The 13,670-nt window shown below is 50.1% G+C and overlaps 4 protein-coding genes across 4 annotated transcripts; 3 read left to right on the forward strand and 1 right to left on the reverse strand.

Annotated features, from left to right (window-relative positions):
- Positions 1–108: 108 nt before the first annotated feature.
- On the forward strand, positions 109–8,416 carry EJ05DRAFT_449694 (uncharacterized protein). The gene is made up of 12 exons (XM_033742342.1): positions 109–706; positions 753–1,450; positions 1,501–1,871; positions 1,917–2,330; positions 2,384–2,536; positions 2,583–2,679; positions 2,724–3,206; positions 3,266–3,511; positions 3,563–4,798; positions 4,845–5,376; positions 5,425–5,914; positions 5,961–8,416. Exons 1-12 carry the CDS (start codon positions 130–132, stop codon positions 8,236–8,238), a joined length of 7,575 nt encoding a protein of 2,524 aa, XP_033603873.1. The 5' UTR covers positions 109–129; the 3' UTR covers positions 8,239–8,416.
- Positions 8,417–8,909: 493 nt separating this feature from the next.
- Positions 8,910–10,226, forward strand: EJ05DRAFT_483791 (oxysterol binding protein-like protein; the record flags this gene model as incomplete). Its single annotated transcript, XM_033745286.1, has 4 exons — positions 8,910–8,978; positions 9,033–9,352; positions 9,403–9,514; positions 9,567–10,226. The coding sequence occupies 4 exons, from the start codon at positions 8,910–8,912 to the stop codon at positions 10,224–10,226; spliced, it is 1,161 nt and encodes a 386-aa protein (XP_033603874.1).
- Positions 10,227–10,816: 590 nt separating this feature from the next.
- EJ05DRAFT_264116 (Aldo/keto reductase) lies at positions 10,817–12,801 on the forward strand. The gene has a single exon (XM_033740287.1). It carries the CDS (start codon positions 11,151–11,153, stop codon positions 12,525–12,527), a length of 1,377 nt encoding a protein of 458 aa, XP_033603875.1. The 5' UTR covers positions 10,817–11,150; the 3' UTR covers positions 12,528–12,801.
- Positions 12,567–13,615, reverse strand: EJ05DRAFT_264083 (cytochrome b5). The gene is made up of 2 exons (XM_033740286.1): positions 13,367–13,615; positions 12,567–13,299 (listed from the first exon to the last, which is right to left on the reverse strand). Exons 1-2 carry the CDS (start codon positions 13,374–13,376, stop codon positions 12,749–12,751), a joined length of 561 nt encoding a protein of 186 aa, XP_033603876.1. The 5' UTR covers positions 13,377–13,615; the 3' UTR covers positions 12,567–12,748.
- Between the last annotated feature and the right edge of the window lie 55 nt (positions 13,616–13,670).

Here is a 13,670-nt window from a genome sequence, read left to right on the forward strand (position 1 = left end):
AGACGACCAATTAATGTGATAGATCATCATCCACGTGATCACGCGTCACCCCAGCCGCGTTCATCTTGGAATCTTCTCAGATACAACAAACAATTTACTACCGCCTCATGGGGAACGATTCGAGAAGTCATGGCTCGCGCGAGCGTGTTGTCAACGCAGCGTTCTGCCAATAGTGTTCGAGAGCCTAATGGCATTCCTCCTCCATCTACGATTGCTGCTCAGATTGTAAATCATCACGCGCAGAGCAGCACAGCACGCGAGCCAGAGAAAAAGGCCATCTTTGCTCAACTGCTGCAGGACTACTTGAAAGATACATCATCTGCAGAAGAGCCAGATCCTGATGTCAATGCACAGCTCGTAACGGTTGTTGCTGAAGCAGGCCTTTCAGGGTTCACAGAAAATCCTTTCGACCAACAGACCCTAATTGCTCAAGCCATAGACAGTCTGTATGTTATTGAGCTAATACTGAAACGGACTCCAGAGCTCATTTTGTTCCGGACGACTCAAGAGGATGACAGTAAAGGACCTCGTCTTTTTACTACGCTGCTCCCAAAGATCTTGTTCCTCGTAGGTCGAAATGGTCTTGACGAGCTGCAACAACACTTGTGCTCCCTTTTAGTAGGATGCTTTAAGACTCTACATGGGTCTGGGTCACTATGGCGTGAATCCATGTCATTGCTAGACATCTACAAGGGAATTGTTGAAGGTTCGCAAGTCCCTTCCGACCCTTCTTACATGCTGACCCCTTTCAGCCGTGCTCCAGGCTTTCGATAGAATAAATTCTGACCCCTCTGCGTCTATCAAATCATTCAAAGTGAGCCTACCTCCGACTGATGGTATTTTCAAGGTATGGCCAGAAAGTCAGCATTTGGTAGCCCTTCCTCCCGGCTGCCAAATGGTTGTGGCATCCTCCACACAAGCGACAATAATAGCCAGGTCCTTCCTTGAAGTCATCACGCAATGTCAATCAAGAAAGCTCAAGGCCTCCCTCAAAGCTCATTCATCGAATACCGATCGTTCCTGGCTTCTGGAAACTTGTGGCCGTTTGTGGTCATCGTTTCAAGCAATCAGCTCGCACGCGTTCACCCTAACCCAGCGTCAAATCTTTCAAGTTCGATTTCTTCAGCTTTTAGATGAAGCATTTTATTCACAGAAAGACGGCTATCAGTCGTTAATCTCTTTGCCGCGTTCGCTTACTATCGTCACCGACGTCTATTCAGACCTGTTCAGTGCTGCATACCAAGAACACGAATCACTTTCTTTGGAGGGTTGCTTGGCTTGGTCACTCATGCGCCTTCTTTCGATGACTCGCACCACCACGCAATATGGCGTGCAAAGACAACAGATCCAAATGGTAGAAAGTTTGAGCTTCCGAAGACTTCGTAGGCTATTACTCACACTTCCGTATACTTATGAAGGCGCATCCGGCTTTTCGAGTCCCGACTTGAAGGTACGTCGAGTCCTATTGAGGCTCGAATGCAGACTAAATGCAATTGATAGGTCGCAATCAGTGCTGCTTTTGGTCATGAGATGGCGGAGAAGTTCAAAGATAGCTATTTGACTTCAGATGCTACAGATGGCACTAGAGACTCGATGCCCAAGTTTACTGACCCTACTCTGGAAGCTACGTTTGCAAGCCTTCTTCTGCAGGGAGAGGAAACCGGAGGACAGACAAGTCGACCTACGAAACGAATAAAATTGAACGACAGAAGTTGTAATGAGCATCAAAGCAAGCTCCTGAACGATCTTGTTAGCGAATGCGTCCGAAATTCAGAACCTGAACATGTTCAAGTTGATAAGGCAATCAGCGAGGAGTCCCCCAAAGACGCTATCGTTACTCCTCAACAATTATTCGAAGCGCGCCATCCCGAGTAGGTGGTCCCAGTAACTCTCATCGTAGGAAGCTGACTTAACAGACTCGTATTTGGGGGGCCTAATATAGATGATCAGCACGAGTTTCTCAGGTCTTTCTCTTTGATACCATGTGCATATTCGTCTTCCCTTTTCGAGATTGTAGGAACCTCGAGGAATCTGCGGCGACTATGCTCGGTTTGTGATATAGAAAAGAACCACACAAGTCCCGAATCAGGCCCTGGTAAAGATTACCACGAGGATCACCTTGTAGAACAAGCGTTGTACATATACGAGATAACAGACCTCATGCCACGGGCGCTCCGGCCTCGCGATCGAGTACTACTTGCGAGTTCAATACGCCGGCATGCTTTACACACGCATGACACGGCATTCTTGGATTTGTTTGAATCAAAGGCCGGGGAATGGTGTTTAAAAGCATTGACAAGTTCTCACAGAGAAGTTCGTATCTCAGCCGGGTAGGTTCGCTAAAAGTCTGGAAGGCAAGTAGTATCCCCTGACTGTGTCCTAGCCGCGCTATTATTCCTTTCCTGCAAGGCCATGTTGCAGAGGTCACTCGAACGAAGAATCGTCGAGAAACGCTGAAATTCTTGAAAACCTTATCAGAACGGAATGAGCTAGTGGAGCAAGAGACATTGATCATGATGTGGGGCCAGGTGGCTAGGTGAGTACGACAAAGGTTCCAGCGGACTTGCTGACGATCAAATCAGAGTATGTGGTGACGAAGAGTTGAACCTAGCGTTGCTATATCTCATCGACTGCCTAGGCCATTCTAATACCCCCATTTGTGGGATCGCTTACAATGAAGTACAACCTGCACATCCCCTCTCGACAATCGCTGATTATCGTAGCTTTCCGGGTTGGCCGCCGCGCTTGAAAAGGCACCAGCAGACTTGATTAGACCATTCTGGAGCAGTCTAGCTATCACTGTTGTGCAAAATTTGCATACACGCCCTCAGAAAGCACAACTACTGGCTGACTGGCTCAGCATGAGTGTTAATCAACTATTAATTTTAACTCAAACAGATACGGTGCCTTACCTAGTTTTGACTAAGAAGGTCGATACCCTGAGGCGCATAGCTACAGCTCGAGGTGCATCAGCTACAGTCAGAGATGTCTGTACGCAACCGAGCAGAAATCTGGCCGCAATACTTGCCCTCTTGCTGTGCCAACCATCAGACTCCGTAGAGAAGGCTAGCTTGGAGCTTCTCGTCACAGCCGCGCCTGAATTTCAAGAGACCTCTCTGCAAGGTCTAATTTGTGCTGAGCCAATATTGGTAGCCTTCGAAATGCTCAAAAGAGCCGCTGATATTGAGCAGTCCAAAAAGAACCAGGTACGGAAACCGTCTAAAGATATATGTTGAAATGAAAACTGAGTAGTTTCGTGTAACAGGTGCAAACTGGCTTCCACACGCTCACCGTTTTGGCCGAAGGTAGACGTGATAAGAACAAACTTCCGAAGACACAAGTTTTGAAAGGCTTTTTTGAGAAGCACATTCTTGGTATCATGGCTCACATTACCGCTGTAATCGACAGTCCCAGAGATCCTCGTCCTGTGTCGGAAAGAAAGCGATGTTTAGGAGCTATTGAAGAGATGATCAATCTTGCTGGCGAGCTTGTTAGCAATGCAGTCCCACAGGTATATGTATCACAGTCATGATCAAGCACTTGACGCTAACAAGGGAGCTAGATTCGAGCGTGCTTGCAATGCGCATTGGATGAGCAACAGCTTCGGGATCGAGCGTTTCAAGTCTGGATTACTCTGGTTCGCGCAGTCAGTGACGATGACTTGAGTATCCTCCTTGATCCAACGATGTCGATTATTGCACGTCGCTGGTCCAATTTTCAGAGCGACACGCAAAGCCTGGCTCATGACCTCGTGTCGGATCTGTTTAAGAACAAAGGTGACTTGATCAAAGAGCACATTGATACATTCCCATCTTTGAGAGGAATTGATATGCTTTCGAAATTCGAAGGGCAAGTTGCAAAACGAAGGATAGGGGGATCAGATCCACTTCGACAGTTCGACGCCTTCTGTCGTCGACTACAAGACGAAAGCACAACAGTGGTCTCACAAGCTCTTCAAGAAATTCTTCCGTTCCTAGAGTCAAACCAGCGTGCTCTGCACGAGTCTGCGGTGAGCCAAAAATCCGGACACACTATATCCCAGCTTGCGCGCTGCTTTCTAGACGTCCGCGCCCGCTTTGGCGATGATGATGCCGACATAGCCCGTTATGTTTCTTCTGCCTTGGGTCTCATAGGCTGTATTGATTCAAACAAAGTGGAAGCTATAAGGGAGAAGAAAGACATACTGGTTCTGTCCAATTTTGAGCGCGCGGCGGAGGTGATCACGTTCACTGCTCATCTGCTGGAGCATATACTGGTCAAAGCCTTCCGATCAGCGCCAAATTCGAGGGCGCAAGGCTTTCTTGCGTATGCTATGCAAGAACTTCTTCGTTTTGGTAAATTCCATGAGGTTGTGGGACAGAAGCCACGTGGGGCTTCTAACGAAATCAGCTATCAGAAATGGCACAGCATGTCAGAGCCCGCTCGTAATACTCTGATACCGTTCGTCAGCTCGATGTATCGTATACAAAACAACGTTGGCAACGTCTCTGATGTTCGGTTATTTCCAACATTCAGCAGTGAAACGAGTCACTCTGTTTGGCTACGCACTTTCACGTTTAACCTTCTGCAAAAAGGGAAGGGTGAGAATGCCGTCATGCTTTTTGGAGTCTTATCTCGTGTCATTCGGGGACATGATCTGTCTATTGCTACATTCATGCTTCCTTTCGCTGCATTGAATGTGATTATCGGTGGCACTGATATAGACTCCAGTGATGTTGCCCAAGAGCTTCTCGCAATTCTCCAATACGAGCAAGAAGGTGGCCAGGTCGAAGACGAAGACATCAAACAGTGTTGTGAAGTAGGTGACCATTCTTTGCCTAGTAGAAAGTGCTGATCTATCCCAGAATGTCTTCCAAGTCCTCGACTACCTATCTAGATGGTTGCATGAAAGGAGACGAGTAGTTGCCGATGCGAAGGTCGCTGCCTCGCGTGGAGGCCGTATGCCCGCCGAACTAGACGAACTTAAGGAAATTCAACTGATCAGCAGTGTCGAGAACGTACTCAGTATAATACCAGCTGAAGTAATATCCCGGCGTGCTGTCGAATGTGGTTCCTATGCGCGCGCACTATTCCATTGGGAACAGTACATGCGCCAACAAGCCGGAAAAGCAGAATCGCTCGGAATCATCTACGACCGACAACCCCATCTGCAGTACATGCAGCAGATCTACTCCCAAATTGATGAACCTGACAGTATTGAAGGTATATCTGCACATCTTACGCTTGTCGACCCAGCTCGGCAAGTCCTGGAACATCGTAAAGCGGGAAGATGGTCTGCTGCTCAGAGCTGGTACGAGTTGTCTCTTGCTCAAGACCCGGAGAATCAGGATTTACAGGTGGATTTATTCACATGCCTCAAAGAGTCAGGCCAATATGGTATACATAATCCACTCATGCTGAAAAAAAAAAGCTTACTCTGAACAGATTCCTTGCTAAATTACGTCGAGAGTTTCAGTAACTCTTCTTCTGTGCTACCTTCTCGGGCCCTGCCCTTTGCTGCTGAGGCAGCTTGGGTCACTGGCAAATGGGACCGACTGGAGAAGGCTCTCGCACGTGTGCCAGAAGATGTATCACTCTCTACACAAGACTTCAACATGGGCGTTGGTAAAGCCCTACTCGCACTTCGTAAAGGCAACGAGGACAACTTCAAATCCACACTATCTGCGGTGCAGGAAGGCATCACGCGAAGCCTTACGGCAAGCTCAACGTCTTCGCTACATGCTTGTCACGTCCAACTGCTCAAGCTTCATCTGTTATACGAGATCGATGCTATCAGTGGCTGCGGCAACTCGCAGCTGAAGAGCCGCGAGGCTGTCCTGCCAGTACTGAACCAGAGGTTGGAGATAATAGGTGCATACACATCTGATAAGCAGTATGTACTAGGAGCGAGACGAGCCGCTATGCAGCTATCGAAGTAAGCATTTTCGGTCTATGCAAAGGAATGGCACTAAACATCATAGACTCCGATTTACTGAATTAGACGAAGCATCGTCGTGGCTGACAAGCGCGACCCTGGCACGCAAATCAGAGTTCTCGAACACAGCTTACAACGCTGTACTGCACGCAGCTCAGTTAGGAGACGAGGAGGCCAAGATAGAGCACTCTAAGTTACTGTGGAAAGAGGGCCACCAAAGAAAAGCGATACAAACTCTCAAAGGTGCCATTGATACGGACTCTTTCCGTCCAAGAGAGCCAAATGCAGCCGAAGTGCCGGCCATCACACACTCTACAGTATCTACTGGTATCGAAGTCAACGACCAACCCAATCGACTAGTAGCTCGTGCAAATCTACTACTCACAAAATGGCTGGATCAAGCTGGTCAAACACAATCAAATGAAATCACCCGACGGTACCAAAACGTCATAAAATCTTATGCTCGATGGGATAAAGGTCATTACTACCTGGGCAAACATTATAACAAGATCCTGGAAGCAGAGAAAGCTCTCCCAAGGAATAAGCAAAGCTCATCATATATCTCTGGAGAGCATACTAAGCTGGTCATTGATAATTACACGCGATCTATGGTATACGGAGCAAAATACTACTATCAGGTTGTTCCAAAAGTCCTCACGCTGTGGCTGGACTTGGGCATGGAGGTTCATGAAGCAGCACGGAGATCCACAGCAGAAGTAGAGCTCTCCAACATGCGTATCAAGAATCTCACGTACGTACACAAACAGCTACAGAAGTATGCCGTTGAGCGTATACCACCGTACGTCTTCTATACGGCATTCCCGCAAATCATTACGCGCATCAGCCATCCGAATGTGAAAGTTTGGGAGGTCCTGCAAGATATAATATTAAGGATTGCTTCAGCTCATCCCCAACAAACATTGTGGGCTTTGCTGGCTGTCGTCAAATCGACAGCAGTGGAACGAGCAAGTCGAGGTCAGCAAGTACTCAGTAAACTCAAAGAGATCTCGAAGAAGCAGCGAGCAGACAACTCGGGACTCGACTTGAGGGTGCTCATTACGCATGGCCAGCGACTGACGGAACAACTTCTGAATGCCTGCGAAGTAGCCGTGGATGCAAGAGTCACCCATGTCAGTCTCAGTAAGGATCTTGCATTCAACATGAAATTAGCACCATGCCAGTTAGTTGTTCCAATTGAGGCTACGATGACGACAAGCCTTCCGAGTGTACGGGACTCGACACACGTTCGCAAACACAAGGCGTTTCCAAGTCCAAGCCTCGCTCTAACAATAAGCTCGTTCGAGGACGATGTTCTCGTCTTGAGCTCTCTTCAGCGGCCTCGCAAACTGACTATAGTTGGTTCCGATGGCCGTAAGTACGGTCTCATGTGTAAGCCCAAGGACGACCTCCGCAAGGATCAACGCCTCATGGAGTTCAACGCAATGATCAACCGGTCTCTGCGGCGCGATGTGGAATCGTCTAAGCGTCAACTCTATATCAAGACTTATGGTGTCACGCCCCTAAATGAAGAGTGCGGCACTGTCGAATGGGTGGACAATCTCAAGCCAATCCGAGACATCATCATTCGCATCTATCGTCAGAACAATGTCGTCATAGACTATAGTGAAATCCGCACCCTTCTCGACGCAGCTTGTGCGAATCCACCACATTCCACCGAAATATTTACTCTCGACATACTTTCCAAGTTCGCACCTGTATTACACGAATGGTTTACAGAGTCATTTCCTGACCCGTCTACCTGGCTTGCAGCACGACACCGATATTCTCGATCTTGCGCCGTGATGTCAATTGTCGGACACGTCCTCGGATTAGGCGATCGACATGGCGAAAATGTACTGCTCGATGCGGAAGGCGGCATATTCCACGTTGACTTCAACTGCCTCTTCGACAAGGGCCTGACTTTTGAGAAGCCTGAACTTGTTCCCTTCCGTCTCACTCATAACATGCTCGATGCAATGGGGCCAGCTGGCATCGAAGGACATTTCCGCGTTGCTGCAGAGCTCGTGTTGAGGATCTGCCGACAAAATATGGATACTCTGATGACTATCCTCGAAACATTTGTGTGGGATCCAACAGCGGACTTTGTGGGTGCGCAGAAGAAGAGAAAGAGGACTGGCGTTGGGGCAGATGTGCCTGATACACCACAAGAAGTGCTAGACGCGGTGCAGAACAAGCTCAAGGGGTTGATGAAGGGCGATAGTGTGCCCTTGGGGGTTGAAGGATATGTGGACGCGCTGATTAGACAGGCCAGGAGCGAACGCAATCTGGCTGCGATGTACATAGGATGGTGTGCGTTCTTCTGAGGGTCGTCATGAGTGGTATTGCACCAAGCCGTATCATGCTCGAGCCTATAGTGTATGGTATCTAGAAATGTGCCTATGGAGGACAGCCTGAGAAGGTATCAGAATCCTCAGAAGACCTTAGAAGACTGACTGGAAACATGATATGAAAGACGTATGAGAGACAATAGAAGCGAGCGACGAATGTTTCACTTCATGTCAAACAACACTTTAACCTTAGCCTAAAGAGGGATAGTGTGGGTCCGTGGTGCCTGTAGGTGCAGGTGCGATAAAGTTGACGTGCAGATCATTGACATGACATGATATCTGTATGCACATGCACGTATCCATCCAAGAGGTTTATACTGTACTGTGTTCGTAGAATAAATGTTAAAGGTACCACCGGACATTTGGTAGCAGGTTAAGTCTCTACATATGTACCTTGGTAGTTATTTTCACAGTACAGTACCTTGCGCGCGTGCAGCCCACATGCAAGTGCCTCCGAAGTACCGCGTGTACCCAGGTAGCTCCATGACGTTTTGGCCAACAACCTTGGCCTTGAGACTGCCGCATGCCTTCTTAACTGTCCTCTCTTCATACACCTTTGTGGACTCACTTATTCCTTTACACCTGTCGTACCACCACCGAAAGGATATACCTTGACAGCAGTATCCTCATCTTATACGTTATCCAGCATGTCTAGCTCCACTGAAGGCTCCGCCGTACCCGCCTCCGCAAAAGGCTCGTGGTCAAGTTTCCTTAAGGTCAGCATATTTGTACGATGCTGCGATTCCACAATTGACTGATGGAATGTACAGTCTATTGCGTCTTTCAACGGCGACCTGTCTTCCCTCACAGCCCCCGCATTCATACTCTCCAGTACCTCGCTGGTTGAATTCTCCACCTACTGGGCCGAACATCCTTCCATATTCATAGCCCCTGCAGCAGAGAAAGACCCCGCCAAACGGGCACTTCTGGTCCTAAAATGGTTCCTGAGCACTTTAAAGCAGCAATACAGCACCCGTAACGAAAAGCTTGGAAGCGAGAAGAAGCCGTTGAATCCCTTCTTGGGGGAGCTCTTCTTGGGTAGATGGGTGGATGGGGCTGGAGAGACTCAACTCGTGAGCGAACAAGTCAGGTATGTGTGCTTCACAGTGTGTCGCACTATCAGACTAATACTTTTTGTAGCCATCACCCTCCAGTAACGGCGTACTGTATCTGGAACAGTGAGCACGGCGTTCGTCTTCAAGGATACAATGGACAGAAGGCGTCCTTTTCCAGTATGACAATCAATGTCAAGGTTAGTCAAATCCGCCGCAGAATGTAGTTCATGACACTGATGCGCTGCTCAGCAAATTGGGCATGCGATCCTGCACATAGACGAATTTGACGAGGACTATTTGATAACATTGCCTCCACTCCATATCGAAGGACTTTACAGTGGCGCACCGTTTGTAGAGCTGAATGGTGACACGTACATCACCTCGACGAGCGGTTACACCTCGAGGATAAAATACAGCGGGCGTGGTTGGGTGTCTGGGAAGAAGAACTCATTCAACGCCAGTCTCTACCATGACGGTAAAGAGAAGGAACCTCTTTACACGGTCGATGGACAGTGGACTGGTTCCTTCAGCATCAAGGACACGAAAACAAAAGCTACTCTAGACACGTACGATGCCGCCAAATCCAAGACGACATCCCTGACAATTGCTCCTGTTGACGAGCAAGACCCGTTGGAGTCACGGAGAGCCTGGCAGAAAGTCGCAGCAGCCATTCAGAAAGGAGATATGGATGCGACATCACGAGAGAAGACGGTGATTGAGCAGAGTCAAAGGGAGCTCCGGAATAAAGAAAAGGCAGAAGGGAAAGAATGGAACCGTCGATTCTTTGTGAAGACAGACTCGCATGCCACGTTGGAGAAGCTCGCGAAGAAGCTCGGCGTTTCTGTTGACGGAGACAAAACTAACGGGGTTTGGACGTTCAGTTCTGAGAAGGCAAGCGTTGCCAAATAGCCTTTCCAGCCTCGGGAAGGAGGATGAGGATGGAGGAGACCAACAGGTTGCAAGCGAATGCGACACAGGGGCTTAATTCGTTCCTGGAATCTGTTCTGACATTTCGTAGGGCGTTCAAGAGTACAAGCTGCTGTATCGGCACTATATCACATTCTTGAAGAGCCGCGCCCGGACTTGGTAGAGTGTGTTTCATCATGCACGTATTAATTCTGGAATACCCAATCAAGGCTGCTCGAGCCGTTCCAGTTTTCTCCATTCAGATGGCAAACAAATGATAAGGGCGAGATGGCCAAGTGATTGATGTCTGCAAACCAGACAGCATCAGTCTATCAGTCAGTAGCAAGGAGCTGGTGGCTAGCGACTGGAATGGTGGATGAATAGATCATTGGCCCAGACACGCTGAAGGTACATGACTTGAACGTTGATTAGCACTATGGATACGCTATCACTAATTGATCACCTTAGATTCGATCGCGTCATCTTCATCGTCATCCATGTTGCCTCTGGTTCTGGCCCTGGCCTTGGTCGTGACCCACAAACGCCGCAACACTTACACTCCCTTGTCCCACTAAAACTTAGTTTCTGCTATCACTTACTTGCACCTGTTCTTCCCGCAACCCTTGCTAGCAACCGTTACAGGATTCGTGGAAAGCAAAAAAGTCGTTGACGGTGATATTCCCCAGGCGGTATTTCACTTCTGCCCCTTTGTCGCCATGCGCTTTCTTCCCCTCTTCGCTGTTGCAACTTCTCAGGCATAGACCCATAGTATTGACGCACTTTTTCGCTGAAGAGGCTGTCTAGCTACTCCTTGCAGGCTTCAACTAGCTGCCCGCACCAGAACCCCCCAATCGCATCATATCTCTAATTATCTATCTCCGAGTGATCTCCTGGCCCAACCACAGCTTCTCTCTACACAGTCTACAGATGGCCTCGCAAATACCCCCATCAGCTCCAGATCCCTCAAATACCACTTTAAAGCCCACAGACCGGCTCTCTGATATCCTTCCTCCCCTCATCTTCGGAACTGCAACCTTCAACGGCCAGTATAACCCTGATCCTTACGCACTCGACACCACCGGTCTGGTTGAATCTGCCCTGCAGCTTGGCGTCCGCGCATTTGATACCTCCCCCTACTATGGCCCCTCGGAGCTGCTTCTGGGCACTGCCCTGAACACGCCCTTCGTCCTTGACAACTTCCCTCGCGAGGAGTACTTTATCCTTACTAAAGTCGGTCGAATCGCCGGCGACGAGTTTGACTATTCGCCCGAATGGGTTCAGCACAGCGTGAAGCGCAGCTGTGAGCGCCTGGGCACGGCATACTTGGATGTGGTATACTGCCACGACGTCGAATTCGTCTCCGAAGACGAAGTCCTCACAGCCGTCAAGGAGTTGCGCAGACTACGCGACACAGAAGCCCTGATCCGCTATGTCGGCATCTCGGGCTACCCGCTCCCCGTCCTCGCACGCCTCGCAGAACGAATCCTAGAGGAGACAGGTGAGCCACTCGATATTGTCCAAAGCTACGCAAACTTCACCCTGCAAAACACCACCCTCGCCGGCCCAGACGGCATCGAGAGACTCAGCAAGGCGGGCGTGGACGTTGTTCCCAACGCGAGCGTGCTAGGCATGGGCATGCTCCGCCACTCGGGCGTGCCTGTCGGCGCAATGGGCGACTGGCACCCGTCGCCCAACAATCTGCGCCGTGCCGTGGCCCTCGCATCCGAGTTCTGCGACCGGCACGGCGAGCGCCTCGAGGTTATTGCCATCCGGTACGCGCTCGAGAGCTGGCTGCGCATCGGATCGCGTGTGGGATCGCGCGGCGACCCGGCGAGCGGAGTGCCGTTTACGCGCGAGAGTAATGCGCAGGTCGGAGGCGCGAAGATGGGCGTCAGTGTCATGGGTGTGAGTAATGATGATGAGCTGCAGAAGACGATGCAGGTGTGGAGGAGTATCCTGGATGGGTTGGAGGATGGGCGGGAGACGGCTGTCAAGGCGGGTAGGTGGGAGCGGGACCACGAGTGGAGCTTGAATAGGAAGCGCGCGGTGCAGATTCTGGCTGAGGGCGTGGGCGAGTGTCTGGATGGCTGGCTGGATTATGTGTGGGAGAGTCCGGGTGAGGGGTTTGTGAATATGAGGGGGAAGAGGAAGGGCGGGGCTGAGGAGAAGGTTGCGGAAGAGGGAGTTGCACCATGGCCGACGCCTGATGCGAGTCCGGAGCCGGAGTCGATGAAGAAGGTTGAGCAGACGCTACCATTACGTGTTGGCTTGGATGCGCAGGGTGACAGACCTGACCGTAGCTGAGATGAGATCTTGGGCTAGACCGACCGTTTAGAAGGCATGGCGCTGTATGCTGTTTGATATTATGCGTTTACACATAGAAGCGAAGCACATGTCAATGTTGGATCAACACTACTACTCTTTTTCAATCCAGATCCGACCGTACACGAGATATGGCGGATTCCAAAAGAGAGATATCCCGTAATTCATCCACCCATCAAAAGACGCCCGAAGAACAAATCCACCTATAGCGGATTCAATCCCAACTCCTTCTCGAGCTTCTCCGCCTTTATTGCCTCCTCACTCCCCACGGCCACGATCTTCCCCACAACCAAGTACTTTTCTTCAAACCGCTCCTCCCAGCCCCTCAACGCCTCCATCTCCTCCGCGCCCAAACCCTTCAGATCATCCAAAGGCCCGGTGAGGTCCTTGGTCAGCATATCCTCATCAAAACTGCCACACGCAAGGCCGCGAGACGCATCACGCCCTGCGAAGTTCGCATAGGGGCCTCCTGGCCCATAGAACGAGGCGCCTGTCGACACGTCGAACACACGGCCCCGCACGGCAAAGTAGATGGGTTTGCCGTTGAGGCCGTTGTATGGGAGGAGTGTCGGCGGGGTAAATGTGCGGAAGACGGTGGGCGCGGGGGCTTTGGGGAGTGTTTGCGGGGCTTGCGGACGGAGGCGCAGGTAGACGAGGTAGAGGAGGATGGAGATGAGGATGATGTTGATGGGAGTGAGGAGGGTGGTGCTGGTGGTATCCGTGGTGCCCGGGGGCAGGGTTTTGGGGACGTCGGCTGCGAAGGACCGTGTTAGTTTAGGTGAATGTGATATATATGTATGATATTGAGGGTATGGACGTACTGTCTGCCATTGGGGCTGATGAGAGCGTGGGTTTCCGCCGGTAAGAGTGGTGATTTATGTTCTCTTGTCGGTGTTTGGGGTGTGGAAAGGAGGGGATGGCTGGGAAGTTCTCCAAGCAGAGTTTATACGAGGAGTGAATGGGGTTGTTTGGTCAGACCACAAGATATTCGGAGGCCGAGTCGTGCCAACTCCCGTATCTGGCACCTTCTGAACATTGGACTGATGACGAAAGATGGTGGATGACTTATCCCTTTGTCAGCGACACGTGCACAGCCCAGATCAGAACATATCGACAATAGCATTA

The sequence above is a fragment of the Pseudovirgaria hyperparasitica genome, assembly GCF_010093815.1.
Source record: "Pseudovirgaria hyperparasitica strain CBS 121739 unplaced genomic scaffold EJ05scaffold_3, whole genome shotgun sequence".
Lineage (NCBI taxonomy): Eukaryota > Fungi > Ascomycota > Dothideomycetes > Acrospermales > Acrospermaceae > Pseudovirgaria > Pseudovirgaria hyperparasitica.

Coding starts and splice junctions, on each gene's coding strand:
- EJ05DRAFT_449694 (XM_033742342.1), top strand. CDS start 130: ATGGCTCGCGCGAGCGTGTTGTCAACGCAGCGTTCTGCCAATAGTGTT. Junction 4,799..4,844: donor ACATCAAACAGTGTTGTGAA/GTAGGTGACCAT, acceptor GATCTATCCCAG/AATGTCTTCCAAGTCCTCGA. Junction 5,377..5,424: donor CAAAGAGTCAGGCCAATATG/GTATACATAATC, acceptor TACTCTGAACAG/ATTCCTTGCTAAATTACGTC.
- EJ05DRAFT_264116 (XM_033740287.1), top strand. CDS start 11,151: ATGGCCTCGCAAATACCCCCATCAGCTCCAGATCCCTCAAATACCACT.